The 22,054-nt window shown below is 34.8% G+C and overlaps 1 protein-coding gene across 1 annotated transcript in view; it reads right to left on the bottom strand.

The window, feature by feature from the left end:
* Positions 1–22,054, bottom strand: part of LOC114332924 (uncharacterized) — a 141,929-nt gene that overhangs the window by 38,504 nt on the left and 81,371 nt on the right. Inside the window, exons 12-15 of the mRNA XM_028282714.2 lie at positions 12,594–12,854; positions 10,674–10,865; positions 8,137–8,355; positions 6,555–6,731 (exon numbers count right to left, since the gene is read on the bottom strand). Of these exons, the coding sequence (XP_028138515.1) occupies positions 6,555–6,731; positions 8,137–8,355; positions 10,674–10,865; positions 12,594–12,854 (849 nt within the window). The remainder of the gene's footprint in view (positions 1–6,554; positions 6,732–8,136; positions 8,356–10,673; positions 10,866–12,593; positions 12,855–22,054) is intronic.

Genomic DNA, 22,054 nt, shown 5'->3' with positions numbered 1-22,054 from the left:
TTTGTAAATTTTAAATGCATTCGCCGATTAAAAACCGTGAAAAAAATGTGAAATACGCACTGCTATTCGTTTTCACTGCAAACTCACGAAAGCAGTTAATATTCAAATGGTCTTTTTCTTCTTCTATGGTAAATTGTTGGACATAGACCTCTTCCAACTCCTTCCATATACCTCTATCCTGAGTTGATATACTTCCAATTTGTTCCGGCTATTTTCTTAATGTCATCTACCCATTTCATCTACAGTGTTCCTCTTAGTCGTCTACCTTTGTAAGGTAAGAGCTTTCAAAAAGGTAACAGACGCTTTACTATTTTTTCGTTATCGCACGCATTCCCTCAAATTTACGTTGCCTCTCCATCTATCCTTATTTTGAGTGACAGGGGATTGACAGACGGTATTAGGAGTGATGACTTAATCAGGTTGGTGATCGCCGTCGACTGCTCTCCTCCAGTTTTCCATGGACTACTCTGCCCAGCTAAGGAAAAGTGTAGTAAGTAACAATAATAAGATTTTGAGAAAACCCCACATGTAGTGTAGAAAGATGCTGTAATTTTCAATATGATATTTTAGTTGTTGTTAATTATTGTTTCTTCTTCAAGTACATTTATGTTAAATACAGTAACTAGTCTCTCCATATTATCGGTACGTGTTATATGTCCAAAGATTGTTAATATTTTTGAATATATGTAACTGGAGAGATGTTGTGGATTATTAATCTCCGTAAGATCAGATTGTTCAAGATCTCCTTGTGACTGTCCAAAAATTCAAAGCATTCTTCACAAACACCATATCTCAAACACATCGATTATGTTCCTATATGTATTACTATCTTAATGATTTTCGTTGTGTGTGTTTTTCCTTATTACCTGACTACGGTTGGGCATAGTGGTTCTACCTATTGTATATGCAATCAAATTTCCGGTGCTGCGTAAATAAATAAAACTTTTAGCTACTTTATATCCAGCACTGTTTTGATTTTCTGTTCTGTTGTTGTTGGTTCTATCGACAATCATTACATTTGTCTTATTTTGATTAATTCCTAGTCCACGTTCCCCGCTAACTCTTTGGACTAGAAACAATGTATCATCAGTAAAGCGAACATTGCACACCTACTGAAGTGCCTACTTTCCATTGATCTAGAACAGTGTTTCCCAAACTTATCTAAAGCGCGACCCCTTTTTGTTAAAAAAATTGTTCACGACCCCCTACTCATCACCCAAACCAAAATAGCGACAAAAATAGCGTGCCTAATTTACAACTGATGGTTTCTCAAATTTTATTTTACTTTACTGTTTAAATTCAAACTAAATACATTTAAAAAATTCAACAATTATTTTAAAAATTGCGATCTGTCCCACTAGTACACTAGTAGTACTTCTGCCAGACTAGCATTTACAATAAAAATAATTAATAAAAAGTCGACTGCACATTGTACACCGCGACATCTTTGTGTCTACATCGCAATACTTTTCCATGATATTCGCGAAGGCTCTACTCCTTACTTCGCTATTAGATGGCACTCTGGAACGTTCTCGTAGCCTCGTGTTGGCTTTATATAAGCGGCGATGTGCAATGAGACCTCAGTTCGAAACAGCACGTTGTGGCGAATGCAGCGGTATTAAGTAACGACTTACGTATTCCCGTTTACGTATTTACGTCTACGATAAATTACAAATTATGGATAAGTTTTTAAAAAGAAGTGCAGAACCATCTACGTCTGAAAGTGGCAGTAATAAAAAGAAAAACAGACTTTACAGTGATGAATATCTTAAATATGGTTTTACCATTATTTCCAATAAACCACAATGTGTTATTTGTGGAGAAGTATTGTCAAACGAAAGCATGAAGCCATCAAAGTTACTTCGACATTTAAATAGCAAACATCCAGATAAAAAAGACAAATCCGTAGAATTCTTTGAAAGAAAGCTGAACGTCCTTCACAAACAGCAAGATACTTTTCAATTGGCAACCACTACTAACGAAAAAGCATTATTAGCAAGTTATAAAGTTGCTTATCGCGTTGCCAAAACTAGTAATCCGCACACAATTGCTGAAAATCTGATTTTGCCAGCAGCTGTTGAAATGGTACATATAATGATTGGTGAAAAAGAGTCTGCAAAGTTAAAAACAATACCTCTGTCAAATAATACTATCCAAAGAAGAATTAGTGATATGGCAGAAGATATTCAAGCGCAAGTTGTGGAAAATCTTAATAAATGCACGTACTTCTCTCTTCAAATGGACGAATCCACGGATATATCTAACTGTGCCCAATTTATTACGTTTGTAAGATATAATACAAATAATGGCATTCAAGAAGATATTTTATTTTGTTCCCCATTGGAGACCAATACCACTGGAAAATGTTTATTCGACAGTTTTGTGAAACGCACAAGTAAATATGTTATTGACTGGGGAAAATGTATTGCTATATGCACAGATGGCGCTAAAGCTATGAGAGGACATCAATCTGGTCTTGTCGTCAGATTACAAGAAATAATGCCTAATGCCACATGGAGACATTGTTTTTTACATCGAGAAGCTCTGGCGTCAAAAGCTTTACCTCCTGAAATGGACTGTGTTATGAAATCCATCATTAAAGTTGTAAATTCCATTAAAGGAAAAGCTTTACAGACCCGTATTTTTCGAAAAATCTGCGAAGACATGGGTGCTATATTTCAAAATCTTCTTTATCACACCGAAGTAAGGTGGCTTTCAAGGGGCAACGTCTTAAAAAGAGTATTTGACTTAAGAGCAGAGCTTTTAATGTATTTGAAAGATGAGAAGTCCCCATATGAAAATCAATTTTCCGATCCTATTTGGCTTTTGAAACTAGGTTTCCTTGCTGATATATTCGAACAATTAAATATTTTGAACAGTAATTTGCAAGGTCGCGACATTAATATAATTACAGCCACAGATAAAATTAAGGGGTTTATAAGAAAAATCGATTTATGGTCAACTTCACTTGGCAAAAAGCAGCTCGATTCATTCCAGTGCGTTCAGGAAATTATAGAAAATGTATGTTACAGTGCTACAAATTTTGAACAAGTTTATGCAGGAATGCAAGTTACTTTGCTTAATTTAAAACAACAGCTCTGTGATTATTTCCCCGAAGAAATTCAAAACAGTTACGACAGTTGCAGATGGATACTGAATCCGTTTTTAGCCGATTCCTTTCAACATGCTGAAATACCAATAAACATGAAAGAACAACTTATTGAAACATCAAGTGATGGAATGTTGAAGCTCCAATTTTTTTCCCAGAACCCGGACGAATTTTGGACCAAAAAGATGTAGGAATACCCTCAGTTGGCGAATGAAGCTGTAAAATGTTTGGTTCCATTTGTAACATCATATTTATGTGAGTTAAGTTTCTCGTCTATGACTGCCATTAAAACAAAAGTGAGAAATCGTCTCGTACTTGAAAACGATATAATTGTGTGTGTCTCAAATACACAGCCTAGATTTGAAAGACTAGTTTCAAAAAAACAGGCGCATGGGTCTCATTAACATTGTAATATTTAACTTTATTTTTTTCTTTTACTTTTAAGGACTTTTAATATTTAGTTTTATGTTTCGTTTGATAATTAATTGTTAATTTTTATTTACGGCTTTATTAAAATAAAAATACATGATTTAACAAAGTAGTGTTTTTGTCTTATTTTGGAAATTTCCGGCGACCCCCCTAGTACCTCATTGCGACCCCCCAGGGGGTCGCGACCCACACTTTGGGAAACACTGATCTAGAACAAGTCTCATTATGTCTTCACTATAAATATGCGTTAAATATGTAGCTGTGTCAGATGCCTTTCTAATTTTGCACCATGAAGATTATGTTTTCAAATTTCCGATAGCTTCATTGTTTCCATACAAACTTTATAGTAGTTTAACTACGTGAATCGGAATGTTCATATTAATAAGAGTTGGCTATAGTAGATGTCATTATATATTATCGAAGGCTATCTCGTATTCCACGAAACAGACATACATGGAGACGTTGTAATCTCTTGATGTTTTGCTAAGTTGTCGTAGATTCAAAATTGGCTCTCGTATTTTCCTTCCCTTTACGAATCCGGCTTGTACAGAAGCTATTTGTCTGGAAGTAAATTGACCTAATCTACTGTGTATTATATTGCTACTATGATTTTACTTGCTTGTTCTCAAATCAATGCCCATATGAGTTGACGACTTTTAAACCAATCTTCCCCATATTTTTTATCACTTCAGATCGAACTGCATCTACAGAAAGAGATTTATTTGCGTTATTTTTTTAACAGCTTCAATTTCTTCCAACATAATATCTGGTTCTTCTTCATAACCATTTTCATTAATGTTTATTTTTATTTCATAGGTAGTATCGCTCGAATATACACTGCGGTGCAAAAAAATAGATCCACTTAAAATTTGGTCATTTTTGAAGTTTCGAATTTCCTAAACCTGTTGTCCGATTTAAGTTATTTTTTTATCACGTTATAGCCTTATTCATTGACAATATCGCTGTAATAATATTGTTGCTAGACAATCAAACTGTGTCTTTTTCTCAAAGTTCGCATCACCCTGTGGACTATTCTAACATTTATAAAATATTGAAATTAACTAACTATAGCCCCAGGTTTTCTTAACATTTTCTCTTTCGATTCATTCGCTTATATTGGATAATAAATAATAAAAAAGTTAGGTACTTTAACAACTGGCCATGTTCGTCATCAGTACAGGGTGTTTCTAAATAAGTGTGACAAACTGTAAGGGGTAATTTTACATGAGAAAATACTGACAATTTGCTTTATAATCATATGTCCGCAAACGATTCGTTTCCGAGATACGGGATGTTAATTTTTTTTTACAAACTGACGATTTATTTATTGCTTTAAAACCAGTTGAGATATGCAAATCAAATTTTGTGGGTTTTAAGACGTAGTTATTGCACATTTTTTTACATACAATTAAGAATTTTATATTCACCATTGGCGCGCAAACGGGTATTATGACCGATAATATTACCCGTACGCACGCCAATGGAAAATATAAAATTCTTAATTGTATGTCAAAAAATGTGCAATAACTAGGTCTTAAAACCCACCAAATTTGATTTGCATATCTCAACTGGTTTTAAAGCAATAAATAAATCGTCAGTTTGTAAAAAAATATTGAACATCCCGTATCTCGGAAACGAAGCGTTTGCGGACATATGATTATTAAGCAAACTGTCATTATTGTCATGTGTAAAATTACCCCTTAAAGTTTGCCGCACTTATTTCAAAAAAACCCTGTACTGATGACGAACATGGCCAGTTGTTAGTGTACCTAACTTTTTTATTATCCAACATAAGCGAATGACCCGAAAGACAAAATGTTAAGAAAACCTGAGGCTATAGTTAGGTTTTAATTTCAGTGTTTTATAAGTGCTAGAATAGTCCACAAGGTGACGCGAACTTTGAGAAAAAGACAGTTTGATTCGTACACCCGGTATACAATGACAGTTTGACTGTATAGCAACAATATTATTACAGCGATATTGTCAATGAATAAGGCTATAACGTGGTAAAAAAATCACTTAAATCGAACAACAGGTTTAGGAAATTCGAAACTTCAAAAATGACCAAATTTTTAGTGGATCGATTTTTTTGCACCGCCGCGTAGTTCCTCACAGTGATTACGCCATTTTTTATTACTTCGTCTATATCTGCTACATATAATTTTTAACATTGTATACTGCACAGTTTTTTCGTTTGAAACAGCGTATTGGAATCTTAATTTTTTGAAACAGCTCTCTTTTTTGTAGAGAATTTGCATGTCCCTGTAGCTATGCACCTACATTGTTGAGATATCTATTATGATCTTGTCTACAACCTCTTTGGGATGAGCTGCCTATGAGACGAGGACTTTTGTCCTTTTGTGAGGCCTTTGTTCATTAGTGATATTTTTTGTTCTATTAATTCTAACGTTTTATCGGATATCCAGGGGTGTCTGTTTATTGTTTTTTCTTGCTGCATTGTTTTCAGTGCCTTTATAAGGGCAGTTTTATTTATGACTACAAATTTTCTACTGTGGAGGTGTAGATGTTTTCAAATGTGACCGATAGGTAATGATCGATATTATTTTTCTTATTACTATAAGATTTTATATTCTATATTGTATTATTTATTTGGGGTTATTTATTGTATTATTTTATAGTGGTTATTCTCTTTATTCTTCTTAATTCTGTTTTATATTTTATCATCAGCAATCTGGTTACTATTACAAACATTACATTATAAAATTGAATGGAGATGCTCAACATCAACCAAGATGGTGAAGTTTAAGCAGATTATTTTTTCAGTGGGGAAAATCATGTGTGTAGTATATTGCGACAGGAAAGGAGTATTATCTATTGATCTTTTCCTTCCAATGACACAATAAATTCCTATACTAATGCTTCCTATTATGAAATCTACCAATTAAAAAGGACTATTTACTTACTTTCTAATATTACCTTTTCTAATACTGACTGCAACAACAGTCTAAAGTGAATTAATAATTATATAATATCACGTATCTTAATTATTACGTACCTGTGCCATTGATGGACTTCCCCAAGCTAACAGTTTTCCAGCGTGATCTATTGCCATAGTATATTCCAAGCCGCATGAAACATGAACGAATCTCTGAGCAAATAGACTGCTGACGCCATCTTGCTGTTTTAATTTAGGAACACATAATTCTTCTTCTCTGTTTTTGCCCCACAAAATCTACAACGATGTAAAAGTTAAAAAAACGCTACGTTAATCACAAATAAAGAGTTATACAATAAAGGACACAGGAAAACGTTGAATTATCCATGTTTGTCTGTCAGTCTGTAAACACAATTCCTCCGTTATTAGACCAGATAGGACAAATGACGTGACGAATATGACGAATAAAGATAAATATAACGTTATAACCTCAGGAAGGAATTAAAGATGAGAAATTTGACCTCAGCATTAGAGTTGCAACAGTTGGAAGTACTGTTTTAAACTCACAGAAATAGTACAAGCGATATATTATTCGACGCGTTTTAGCAAGACAAGAACAAATATATACTTTCGGTTTCATGTCTGACTGTCCGCGAATAAAACTCCTATGTTATTATAACATATTTATAGATTGACACATGAGGTGGCTTATAACCCGAAGACAGTATTAGAGGTGAGAAATTTGATGTCGGACTTTCATTCAGTTCCAGAGTAGCAACCTGAAGTATTGTTTTAGAGTCGCCGAAATAGTACAAGTAATTTATTATTCAACGCGCCTTAGCATGACGAGAACAAATATATATGCTTCTTTTCATGAGCATTTTTCAGTGCGTCACAAATGATAGAAAAAAAGTAAGTCCGTGATAATATACATTTATTCTAACATGACATTTTGGTTAAATCTGACAGTTGTCATATTTTATTTGCAATTTGGCATAAAAAGAAATCAATTGTGTTTATTGCATTTATAAAATAGTATTTTCTTAGGTTTGTATAGTCTTATAAATTGTACAGATTATATTCGTAGATATATTATATAATTCGTAAATATTTTTTTTTTGATTATAGCGCCATCTATTGACAACTAGAATAAATGTTATAAATGTCACCGACGAAATGTAATCACCGACGTGCGTTTTTTCTGTCACATACAATTTAATGCGTTAGAAAGAAATCGAAAACCTGTGACACACTGAAAGATGCTCATGAGAAAAAGAATACTACCGGTTTCATACCTGTCTGTCCATCCGATTGTCTGTCTGTGAATAGAACTCCTCTGTCATAAGAACAGATAGATGACAAGTGAAGTGTCGAATGAGAGCTTATAATCCAAAGACGGTATTAAAGATGAGGAATTTGAACTCGGACTTCCGGTTTCAGAGTTGCAACCGTAAGTACTGTTTTAAAGTCACCAAAATAGTACAAGCGACATATTATTTGACGCACTATAGCAAGACGAGAACAAATATAAATAGTTTCGGATCTTATATCTCTTCCGGTTAAAAAGTTTTAATCGGGAGCGCCAAATTATAGTCGCAGAAATAGTGCATGTTATACATCAATCGACGAGTTTAAAAGACGAGCTATTTATATATTTATATATGAAATGACAGCAGTATGCTTTAGTAAATTAAAGATTCACCTTTCCGTTATGAAGGACTACCGAATGTCTGTAACCAACTGCAACCTGTTCGATAGGTTTCTTGTTAAATCCAGAATATATGTGAGTGCTAGCTTTCCAGGATTCTGATGGTTTCGAAGATACACAGTTTTGCTTTTGGTTGTTTTTTGACTGAAGTATTCGAACTTCTTGTGGACTCGCTCCCCAAGTATGCACCTCTTGATCTTTAAGTACGGCAATCTAAAAATTATTCTAGTTTAATACAACTTAATATTTCGTAAAATTATATTAATAATATTCATTCATCACCTCAGTACTTCATTTCAACAATAATATACTCTTAAATATAAAGAAACTAAATGAACAAATCAAAATTTAATTAACAAGATTTAAGCCATACGGTTCGAATTTCCTTGAAGTGAAAATTCACTCATACCAAATACCTTCTGAGTTCGGTTTCAATGCCTTGCAGTTACATTATTATATAATGTAATAGTCGGAGAGATAGAAGCGGATTTTGTGCGTGATAAGTAATATGGAAAAACTATACGGGGATATGTTGAATTAGTTGTGTACATGACTTTCACCAACGACCGGAAACCAGAGTTGGGGCCGAGGGTAGTTATAAGGGGTCAAAGTCGCGGAATTTATTATTTTTTTATGACGCTCATGATCGAGATAGTGCAACAAAATTTGGGAATAAGTAGGTCATGACGTAACTAAGTAAAATCTCTAGGGGCATAACGCTGCGTGGCCGACAAAGTGGTGGGGGTAGGGGTGAATATAAAAATTATAAAGGGTTTTTGCGACGTTCGTGATTGAGATAGTGGACCAAAATTTGGGAATAAGTAGATCATGACATTACTAAGTAAAATCCCCAGAGCCGGAAACCAGAGTCAAATTTCCGGTTTTTATTATTTTTTTTTGTGACGCTCATGATCGATATAGCGCGCCATATTTGGGAATAAGTAGGTCATGACGTAACTAAGTAAAATCTCCAGGGGTAAAACGCTGCGTGGCCGACAAAGGGGTGTGGCAGGGGTGAATACAAAAAATATTAGGGTTTTTTCCGCGACGTTCGTGATTGAGAGAGTACACCAAAATTTGGGAATAAGTAGACCATGACATAACTAAGTAATATCCTCAGAGCCGCAAACCAGAGTTGGGCATGACGGTAGTTATAAGGGGTCAAAATCGCCGTTTTTATTATTTTTTTTTGTGACGCTCATGATCGAGATAGTCCACCAAAATTTGGGAATAAGTAGGTCATGAGGTAGCTAAGTACAATCTCCAGGGGTGGAATGCTGCGTGGCCGGCAAAGGGGTGGGGGTAGGTGTGAATATAAAAAATATAATGGGTTTTTTGCGACGTGCTAGATTGAGATAGTGCACCAAAATTTGGGAATAAGTAGACCATAACTTAGCTAAGTAAAATCCCCAGAGCCGGAAACCAGAGTTGGGGATGAGGGCAGTTTTAAGGGGCCAAAGTCGCAGTGTGTATTATTTTTTTTGGGACTCGGCACAACATTTGTCCCCCACGCAGCGTTCCGCCCCTGGAGATTTTACTTAGTAATGTCATGATCTACTTATTCCCAAATTTTTGTGCACTATCTCGATCACGATCGGCAAAAAAACCCCATATATTTTTATACTCACCCCTGTCTACCACTTCTTTGTACCCTAAGCAGCGTTCCGCCCCTGAAGATTTTACTTAGTTACGTCATAACCTACTTACTCTCAAATTTTGGTGCACTATCTACATCATGAGCGCCACAAAAAAATAAAAAAACCGCGATTTTACCCCTTATAACTACCCTCGTCCGCCACTCTGGTTTCCGCCTCTGGGTATATTACTTAGTTATGTCATGGTCTACTTATTCCCAAATTTTGGTGCACTATCTCAATCACGAACGTCGCAAAAAAACCCCTTACATTTTTTTATATTCACCCCTGCCCCACCCCTTTGTCGGCCACGCAGCGTTCCACTCCTGGAGATTTTACTTAGTTACGTCATGACCTACTTATTCCCAAATTTTGGCGCGCTATCTCGATCATGAGCGTCACAAAAAAAAATAATAAAAAACGGAATTTTGACCCCTTATAACTACCTTCCTTCCCTATTCTGGTTTCCGGCTCTGGGGATTTTAATTATTTATGTCATGGTCTACTTATACCCAAATTTTGGTGCACTATCTCAATCACGAACGTCGCAAAAAACCCCTTATATTTTTTATATTCACCCCTACCCCCACCCCTTTGTCGGTCACGCAGCGTTGAGCCCCTAGAGATTTTACTTAGGTACGTCATGACCTACTTATTCCCAAATTTTAAATTTTATTCCCAAAAAAAAAATAATAAATTATGCGAATTTGACCCCTTATAACTACCCTCGGCCCCAACTCTGGTTTCCGGCCGTTGGTGAAAGTCATGTACACAACTAATTCAACATATCCCCGGATAGTTTTTCCATATTACTTATCACGCACAAAATCCGCTCCCAGCTCTTAGACTATAATGTATATTATATTATATGTAATGTAAACACAAACTCTTACGTACGTTATGGAAATAAGCGGAAGCAACTTTTTCAATTGGCGTATGATTATCTGTAGGAACTAACACCCAAACGGGCTTCACAGACTTGCTTTCTTCTATATTGCTGCCTTCGAGTTGTCCGAATACGTTTGAACCAAAACCAAATAATTTACCATCAACAGTTAAAATAAGCGTATGCGCATGCCCAGCAGTTACCTGAAAAGACAGAATAAATTTTATAGAATATTAATACATGGTATAGAATACAGACCAAAAAGATACATGAATTTATTAAAAATATAAAATTATGCATTTATTAATTTTCATTAGGAACATGTAATAATTTCCATCATTACCTTTGCCTTTTAGTCAAGTAAATGAACGGAAAATACGGCGACACCGTGTAATTTTCAGGGTCAAGTCCGAATTGCATGAACATTTGGATTTAGGTTCACTTCAAAGTTGAACTTGTGCCGTTGGTTGCTTTTACTTGGGTGGTGACAGTCACTCCTTTACTGGGGGTGACAAAACGCGCATTTAAAATAAGTCAGGAAATGGATAAATTGACTAATTCTAAGCAACTTTCGTTCTATAGAGTTTTTTAACTAAGTGAATACTTTTCGAGATAATTGCGGTTGAAAAATGTTTATTTTTCGACAAAAAAAAAAAACACGTTTTTAGGCGGTTTTTCGTAAGTAAGTCAAAAATTAAGTATTTTATGAAAAATTTTTTTTAGCAAAATGTAGTATGTAAAAAAACGAAAAAAAATTGTGTATTTGTGAAGTCCATAGATCTAGCAAAAACAAAGTTGTAGCTCATGAAAATACGTTCTTATTCGTCAAATTCCAAACCGAATATTTCAACGTAAAATAACCAAAAAATAAAGCACTTTTCGGGAAAAACCCATTAAAACTTTTTTAATGTTTAAAAAAGTTTTATTTTTATTTTTTATAAAAGTTGCAAGCATCAAAACTAAGCGAGTTACGCTCAAAATAAATTGGCCCCCTTTTTTTGGTAAAAAACGTGAAAATCTCCCCTATTTAGCACCCAAAATGAAATTAATCGTAATTAACTATTCTAATTGGGAAATAAGCCACAATTTATCTTGAAAAATAATTTTATTAACAAAGAATTAGCTTCAGAACAATATTGAAATTAATCGTTACCGCTTTAATAGTAACCCGCTTAGTTTTGATGCTAAAAACTTTTATAAAAAATAAAAATAAAGCTTTTTTTAAACACTTTACAAAGTTTAAATGGGTTTTCCCGACAGTTGGTTCATTTTTTGGTTATTTCAAGTTGAAATATTCGATTTGGAATTTGACGTATAAGAACGTATTTTCATGAGGTACTTACAACTTTTACCACTTGTTACTGAATACACCATTTGTTTCGTTTTTTTATATGCTACATTTTTGCTAAGAATATTTTTTTCGATAAAATACTATTTGAGTTATTTGCGAAAAACGCCTGAACACGTGTTTTTTTGTCGAAAAATAAACATTTTGAATCACAAATAACTCAAAAAGTTAGTTAAACTTAGTTAAAAAAACTCTAGAACAAAAGTTGCTTAGAATTAGTCAGTTAATCCCATTTCCGGACTTATTTTAAACGCACATTTTTCACCCCCGAGAAGGTGTGACTGTCATCCCCAAGTAAAAGCAACCAATGGCACAAGTTCAACTTTGAAGTGGAGGGTAAGTAGAAGCTAAATCCAGATTTTCATGCAATTCGGAGTTAACCCTGAAAATTACACTCCGAAACGGTCATTTACTGGGATATTTATACTTATGTGGCATCAGCTTTTCCAATTACATTAGGTAAGAAAGTAAAAAATATTGTTCTTTTAAATAAAATAGTGTATCACAAAAACTGTATAAAGATATTATTATTATTATCATCAATTTGTCATAATTTTTGAGTTGAAATGTATCAAAAGTTTACCTGCTTAACATTTTCTGGAAAATCCAAAAGCTTCGGATGAAATTCGTTATCACAGTTACCATGCCCTAATTGCCCATGAATTCCCCATCCCCACGTGTATACTTTACCATCAGCAGTGACTGCAACACTATGGTACTGTCCAGCACATAAATCTATAATTTTCTGAGAAGAAAGGCAGTTTATCATTTGCGGGTAAGGACTTTCTTGAACAGAATGCCCTAAACCTAGCTGGCCATATGTGTTGGAGCCCCAAGAGTAAACCTGAAAATAAATGCATTAGTCAAATTTTAAAACTTTTCTTTTAATATTGTTCTTATTATTTAAAATAAAAAAAAATCATAAAATTTATAACTGCATTTGAATATGGTTAAATGTGCAAACCAACTTGTGTTTCTGTTAGCTTCGTCTGTCTTTTTTCTACATGTTAACTAAATTACCTTATTAATTTACTACTACACGCACTAATAATAATAATAATAATAATTAGCGCGTCGAGCCTTTTTATTTAGCCATTTTCCCCTTAGAGGGAGTGTGAGCCATATGGCTAAATCTCGACAATTAGCGCGTCGAGCCTAGTAGGCCCATGGCTTGATTAACCATTCTCCTCCTAGTCCAGTCGGGTTAGACGAATAACAGGCCTAACCTTGCATTAGGAGCTGCCCCAAATTTTATTTTTCTGTTCTTTAGGGGGGGTTAATAGTAGTGTAAATTTAAAATCTCGACTGAGTTCCGCCGTTGCGTTAGCCGCCATCTTGATTTTAAACGAGAACCGCTTTTGCTCAATATCTCCGCCATTTTCAACTTTTCAACAAAAAGTATACCAACCAAATTTGTTGAAAATGTTATTTTCTATAATTTATATTATTACAATTTTTTCGTGCGGTCGATATTTTCCTAGTTGTGGCGGAAAATAGTGACAGTTGGAGCATAATTATTAAATTATTTCGTTTATTATTAGCTTTACTACAAAAATGTACCTATACAAAAATAGAGAGAATTAAATTCTACACAATTTTGATCTCTTTAATTTTTTTGCTAAAATTAATATTTAAGGTAGTACGTATGCGGTAATTGCGCATGCTTAAGACCTGATTGATTTTATAGCAATTGCTTTTGTTCAATATCTACGCCATTTTTAACTAAAATTGTTACAAATATGATTTCCTAAAATTTCTTTTTAACTTTTTTTTTTTCATGCGGTTGATATTTTCCGAGACAAGTGGGAAAATAGTAAAAAGTGGTGGGGGGAGCATAATTATTGAATTGAATCTTGTTTCCGAGCTGCCCCAAATTTTATAATTCTATCCTTTAGGTGAGATCAATATTAGTGTAAATTTAAAATCGCGACTGAATTCCGCGGTTTCAGTAGCCGCCATATTGATTTTAAAGGAGAACCGTTATTGCTTAATATCTCCGCCATTTTCAACTTTTCGACAAAAACGGTAGGAAATAAAATTGTTGGAAATGCAATTTACATACTACAATTTCTATTGCACAATTTTTTTATCCGATCAATATTTTCCGAATTAAGGGGGAAAATAGTGGAAGCGGAGGGGAAGCATAATTATTGAATTGTCTAATTTATTATTAACTTCACGACATAATTGTACATAAACAAAAATAAAGAGAATAATATTTTATACAATTTTTGAAACTTCCAATGAAACACCAACCAAACTAAGTACATAAAAGACATAAATAATAAGTTATAATATGCACTAAGTTCACTTAATTTTATTAACTAGCGGGTTTTATTGGTTGAATTTGTCTGTCGACATTTTAAGTTTCATGTTAGCTAATATATTTTTATATTCCAACAACTTTTTTAAATTTTGGACCCTGTTAAGGGAATTTCCCCATCCCCCCTCGTAGACCCGCCACTGGTTTTCTCGAAAACATGTAGTAAATCGTAATTGCAACTATTTCAGTCCTTACACTTTTTGTCGAAAAGTTGAAAATATTGAACAAAAACAATTGCTATAAAATCAATCAGGTCTTACCCTTGCACCTTTCCCGCATACTTACTACCTTAAATATTGATTTATCAAAAAAATTAAAGAGATAAAAATTGTACAAAATTTAATTCCCTTCATTTTTGTATAGGTACATGTTTGTTGTAGAACTAATAATAAACGAGATAATTCAATAATTCAATAATTATGCTCTAACTGTCACTATTTCCCCCCATAACTCGGAAAATATCGACCGCACGAAAAAAATTATAATAAACCAAATTATAGAATATCGTATTTTCAACAATTTCAATGTCTACACTTTTTATCGAAAAGTCGAAAATGGCGGAGATATTGAGCAAAAACGGTTCTCGTTTAAAATCAAGATGGCGGCTAACGCAACGGTGGAATTCAGTCGAGAATTTAAATTTATACTAGTATTGACCCCCTCTAAAGATTAGAAAAATAAAATTTGGGGCAGCTCCTAATGCAAGGTCAAATGCTATCCCGACTGGGCTATCCGTCCATTCTTGTTCATTGCCTGCATCCTCCAATTCGAGAGGTTGAGTCTTCTTAGATCCTCTTCTACATCCATTTTCCACCTTGGTATGGGAAGCTCAGGAATCTGCTCATCGAGGATTGCATTAGGGACTTGATCTAAAACTAGCCCTTGGTTGTTAATCTCCCGTTCGACTTCGCTTTTGATCGTATTGCGTCTAGTCCCTGGGATAAGGTTATTTCTTATGATTACCCGGTATTGATACGATACTCTTTGCTCCGGTACTTGAATATCTGGGTACTCCCTGCAAAATTCTGAATACAGCTGTTGTCGGTAGCCGATCGTTTCTTGACCGGGGTTTGTCACCTTATAATAGAAGCGCAAAATGTTTTCCTTAATGGACGCAGTCCATTTCATGCGCTGCCTCGGTCGTCTCGCTTGAGTGAGCGCCGGCTAATGTTCCAGCGCAGCACCTTCAGCGGGCAAGGCTCTTGCTGTTGTTTGGCTCGCTTGTGGTTGTTGTTGTGGGGCTGTAGCTGATTGTGTGACAGGGCCCGTCTCCTCAACACCCTGCCACCGACGACCCGCATGCTGTCACGTCCTGCGCCGGCTCCAGACGTGCCCTGGCGATCCCCAGGCAGCGACCCTAAACATAAACCATTATTATCCACCATTTTCATGGGTAGGTATGCATTTTATACCTAGTGCCAGGTGTCAATTTTTGTTCTACGGCAAGTATCCCTGCTACTCTCTGGGTATTGGCGCTACGAATACCCAGAAAGCATCCCCCATTCTCAGGGGACCACGCCTGATAGAAGAACCGACAAAAAAACTCCCACAGGAATCTGGATTAGCGCGTCGAGCCTAGTAGGCTCATGGCTTGATTAACTATTCTCCTCCGTCCAGTCTTGTCCATTGCCTGCATCCTCCAATTCGAGACGTTGAGTCTTCATAGATCCTCTTCTACATCCATTTCCACCTTGTTCTGGGTCGACCTCTTCTTTGACGTTCCCCAATTGTACTTGAAAGTAGGATTTTCGGTAGTCTACCCTCTGGCATCCTCTGTATGTGTCCTAGCCATCTTAGTCGTTGGGTTCTTATGTACTCCTAGTATGCTGGACTCCCCATATCTCTCTCAGATCTTCATTTGTCCTTCGGATCCAAAGGCCGATCTCCATATTTCCCCCAAAGATTTTCCTTAGTTCCTCGTTCCCATATCTGCACCATTTTTTGTTGCTCTTTATTCAATGTCCATGTCTCTGCTGCATAAGTTACTATAGGCCTACTACACTTACTACTACAGTTATTAATTAATTTTAAGATTACTTTTTTCAATGCCATTACATTATTTAAAATGTTACTATTGAAATATTCCACTAATAAAATAAAAAAGTGGATTCAATCGAAATTTGCAAATAAAACCTTTTACACCCAAAGCGAGAACCTCACAAACCTCACACAAGTACTCTTGGCAGAATACACAATATCGGCTTTAATATCGCTTTCAAATATAGGGTTCGATCAAAAATTAGTACTGGGCAAATTTTTATTAAAATACCACTCAACACGGAAAAACCACCCAAATATTTGAAAAATTACAGTCGGAAAAATGAAAGAATACCCGTGAACGATCACATCAATCAATTATTTTGTATTTGCTGTCTTTTTCTATAAATAACAAACGTTTGTTATAGAAAAAGACAGCAAATACAAAATAAGTGATTGATGTGATCGTTCATGAGTATTCTTTCATTTTCCGACTGTAAACATCTTGTCTTTAGAAAACTGTATCTCCATTAAGTTATCGTTTTCGTGGTCTTCCCACTGATCGATCGTCTTCCTATTGGGGAACCGTCTCTCGCTGTCCTGACTACTCTATTTGTTATCATTTGGCTTGTGTGGTCATTCCATTATATTCTTCTGTTTCTTACCTAGTTATTAATATTATCCACCTTGCATCTCTGTCGTATACCTGTACTTCTAGCTCTGTCGCATAGTGTCTTACCATCGATTTTTCTAAGAGTGTTCATCTTTTTCACTGTTTCTACTAATCGTTTCGTTCTCTCTGGGTAGGTCGTGTTTCTGCCGCGTATGTCATTATTGGTCTGATGACTGTTTTGTAAATTCTGCCTTTCATTTTTCTCCCGATATTTTTATTTCTGAATACCGTTTCATTCACTCAACCTGCGGCTCTATTTGCTTTATTCGCTTTCACTTCTGTTTCGAGCTTTCCGTAGCTAGATAGTGTGATGCCGAGATATTTAAACTTCATTACTTTTGTTCTATTATCTGACCTTGCACCTTCCTGCTCGTATTTACCATAACTATAACCATGCATTTTGTCTCTTTTTTTTTGGGAAATTAACATGTTAAGGAAATTAACATGTTAAATTTTCTGGAGGTTATAATAAATTGGTGCAGCATACGTTGTAAACCATCTTAACTTTGAGAGATTAGTATTGCGCCGTCTGCATGGCAGATTATTTTAAGTTGTTTTTCTCGCATTTGGTATCCTTTTTGTTTTTGGTACATTCCATGTCAAATCACTCAGGCAAAAAATTTTGGATCTCCGATTTGTCTGAAAATTGGTATATAGCTTCTGCGGGACGTAAAAATAAGATATTTAAGGTCAAAAAATCTTCTTCTTCTTTTTTTCTCAAAATGTTATCTTATGCGATTTTACAGTGATTTGGTGTTTATTTAAACAAATTTGCATTTTCTGTCGTAAAGTATCGATGAAAAACATAATATTTTAATAGAAAGGACTCAAAAATGTCATTATATGGCATTATAACAAGTTATTTTGAATCAAAACAAGTTTTTGATCAAATTTTATAGTGTAAAAAACGTTAAAATACCGTTTTTTGCATTTTCCTCCATTCCCAAAATACATTATCATCGATTTGGCTGAAAATTTGCCCACAGATAGCCAAAAGATATGACTTTAAGTGGTTAGAAGGATTTGAATTATATTACAATACCAAAAAGTTACATGCAGTAATATCAGACTCAAAAGTATATATTAGTCCAGTCGGGATAGCATTTGACCTTGAATGCCGAGCTGCCCAAAATTTTATTTTTCTGATCTTTGGGGGAGTCAATAGTAGCCTGAATGAACGAATGAATTCCTCCGTTACGTTAGCAGCCATCTTGATTTTAAAGGAGAACCTGTTTTGCTCAATATCTCCGCCATTTTTAAATTTTCGACAAAAATGGTAGGAACTGAAATTGTTCCAAATAAATCGTATTTACAATTATTACAATTTCTATTTAACAATTTTTGTCGTGAGGTCGATATTTTCGAGTTAATTGTACTTACAGTAGACGCCTATATTTTTGACTATAATATTGCATGTAACTTTTTTGGTATTGTAATATAATTCAAATCCTTCTCACCACTTAAAGTCCTATGTTTTGTCTATCTGTGGGCAAATTTTCAGCCAAATCGATTATGATTTATTTTGGGAATGGAGATAGCTGATAGAACGAATATGGGAAGAAGAACGCATGCCGAACGACTGGAATTGCGGTCTGATAACACCAATCCCTAAAAAAGGTGACAAGACGAAATGCACTAACTACAGGGGAATCACGCTATTAAATACAATGTACAAAATATTAACTAATTTGATCAGACAAAGAATAGAAAAAGAAACGAGAACAAAAATAGGTGAATACCAACATGGATTCAGAGAAGGTAAGTCAACAATAGATGCAATACAAATTGTAACGCAAATCGTAGAAAAAAGGTACGAGCATGGAATAGATCTACATATACTGTTTATTGACTACAAGCAAGCCTTTGACAGTGTAATAAGGGAGGAGCTAATTAATGATATGAAGCAACTAGGCATTCAAGAAAAACTAGTAAGTCTCACGAAAATGACGATGAAGGAATCCAAAGCACGAATCTTAACAAGGGAAGGCCCGTCAGATGAAGTACAAATAGAGGTAGGTGTCAGACAGGGAGACTCCCTATCAACAACATTATTTAACATTGCCATAGAGGTTGCAGTAAGAGCAGCCAAAATTAGGGGAACAATTATCGAATCTTCAGCCCAACTGATAGCGTATGCAGACGATATTGCACTCGTTACTAGAGATTTAAAAACCATGCAGAATATAATATTAATACCAGATAAAGAAGCAAAGAAGAGAGGGCTAGTAATAAACCAAAGCAAAACGAAATACCTCAAGTGCTCAAGAGAGAATACGAACATCGAGAAAGAAATTAAGCTTGGAGCATATACATTTGAAAGAGTACACCGTTTCAAATATTTGGGAGTGATGGTGAATGGCAGAAATGATAGAACGGATGAAATAAATGAACGCATCCTACTGGGTAATAAAACCTATTGGAACTACCAAAAATTCTTGAAAGAAAAACACATTAGTAAGACAACCAAATTAAAAATTTACAAGACTGCAATCAGGCCAGTGATCACCTATGGTGCAGAGACGATGTGCCTAACACAAAAAGATGAAATGAGATTAGAAATCTTAGAGAGAAAGATAATTCGACGAATAATGGGACCGGTGAGGATAAGTGTAGGCGAATTTAGAAGATTAACAAATGAAGAAATTAAAGAAGTCATCCAGGGTGAAGACATAATCAAGTTCGTGAAGGCGCAGAGGCTCAGGTGGCTGGGACACACAGAAAGAGCTAACCCAGACTCTACGCTAAAGAGAATAACTGGCTGGAGACCAACAACAGGGAGACCAAAGGGAAGACCCAAAACAAGATGGAGAGATCAAGTCTTAGGAGACATAAAGAAGCTGAGAATCTACAATTGGAAGGAGCGTTGTAAGGACCGGAAAGAATGGAGAAAAGTTGTAGACAAAGCCAAGTCACACACGCTGCTATAATAATAAAAGACAACAGCGGACTGATTCTCCGCAACAAATGAATCAGAGAGCCCAAAAGGGCGGCAAACACTCCGCCAGGAGTGAATAAGCCATGATGATGATGATTTTTATTTCTGAATACCGTTTCATTCACTCAACCTGCGGCTCTATTTGCTTTATTCGCTTTCACTTCTGTTTCGAGCTTTCCGTAGCTAGATAGTGTGATGCCGAGATATTTAAACTTCATTACTTTTGTTCTATTATCTGACCTTGCACCTTCCTGCTCGTATTTACCATAACTATAACCATGCATTTTGTCTCTTTTTTTTTGGGAAATTAACATGTTAAATTTTCTGGAGGTTATAATAAATTGGTGCAGCATACGTTGTAAACCATCTTAACTTTGAGAGATTAGTATTGCGCCGTCTGCATGGCAGATTATTTTAAGTTGTTTTTCTCGCATTTGGTATCCTTTTTTAGTTTTTGGTACATTCCATGTCAAATCACTCAGGCAAAAAATTTTGGATCTCCGATTTGTCTGAAAATTGGTATATAGCTTCTGCGGGACGTAAAAATAAGATATTTAAGGTCAAAAAATCTTCTTCTTCTTTTTTTCTCAAAATGTTATTTTATGCGATTTTACAGTGATTTGGTGTTTATTTAAACAAATTTGCATTTTCTGTCGTAAAGTATCGATGAAAAACATAATATTTTAATAGAAAGGACTCAAAAATGTCATTATATGGCATTATAACAAGTTATTTTGAATCAAAACAAGTTTTTGATCAAATTTTATAGTGTAAAAAATGTTAAAATACCGTTTTTTTGCATTTTCCTCCATTTCCAAAATACATATCATCGATTTGGCTGAAAATTTGCCCACAGATAGCCAAAAGATAGGACTTTAAGTGGTTAGAAGGATTTGAATTATATTACAATACCAAAAAAGTTACATGCAGTAATATCAGACTCAAAAGTATATATTAGTCCAGTCGGGATAGCATTTGACCTTGAATGCCGAGCTGCCCAAAATTTTATTTTTCTGATCTTTGGGGGAGTCAATAGTAGCCTGAATAAACGAATGAATTCCTCCGTTACGTTAGCAGCCATCTTGATTTTAAAGGAGAACCTGTTTTGCTCAATATCTCCGCCATTTTTAAATTTTCGACAAAAATGGTAGGAACTGAAATTGTTCCAAATAAATCGTATTTACAATTATTACAATTTCTATTTAACAATTTTTGTCGTGAGGTCGATATTTTCGAGTTAATTGTACTTACAGTAGACGCCTATATTTTTGACTATAATATTGCATGTAACTTTTCTGGTATTGTAATATAATTCAAATCCTTCTCACCACTTAAAGTCCTATGTTTTGTCTATCTGTGGGCAAATTTTCAACCAAATCGATTATGATTTATTTTGGGAATGGAGAAAAATGTAAAAAACGGTATTTTAACGTTTTCTACACTATAAAATTTGATCAAAAGCTTGTTTTGAATCAAAGTAACTTGTTATAATGCCATATAATGACATTTTTGAGTCCCTTCTATTAAAATATTATGTTTTCCATTGATACTTTACGATAGAAAATGCAAATTTGTATAAATAAACACCAAATCACTGTAAAATCGCATAAAATAACATTTTGAGAAAAAAAGAAGAAGAAATTTTTTTGACTTTAAATATCTTATTTTTACGTCCCGTAGAAGCTATATACCAATTTTCAGACAAATCGGAGGTCCAAAATTTTTTTTGCTCCAAAATTGAGTGATTTGAAATGGAATGGCCCTTTTACATTTTTATTATTTTATCCATGATGAGGTTAAACATAGAGGACTCACGGAATCCTCATGTCTTATCCCATTGCCAGCTTCAATTGGGCCAGTTAGTTCTTCTTCTACTTTTAGTTTTATTGCCTGGTCTGGTAGTAGTACTTTTATTGTATTTTCGATCGCTTCGATTATTTCTAGAGGTATCTCTTTTGCGTAAAATAGATGAATAACACTTTAATGTGACCCTGTCAAATGCCTTCTTAAGGCCCACGAAACATAAATAGGCCGGTTTGTTGTATTCTAATGATTTCTCTTGTACTTGCCTCATTATAAATATGGCGTCGATGCATCTTTCTTGTTGGGATAAAAATAATATAATAATAACAAGAA

This window comes from Diabrotica virgifera, chromosome 2, assembly GCF_917563875.1.
Source record: "Diabrotica virgifera virgifera chromosome 2, PGI_DIABVI_V3a".
In the NCBI taxonomy this organism is placed as follows: Eukaryota; Metazoa; Arthropoda; class Insecta; order Coleoptera; family Chrysomelidae; genus Diabrotica; species Diabrotica virgifera.
Note: the sequence above shows the minus strand (reverse complement) of the source record. Positions and strands in the feature narration are given on the sequence as shown.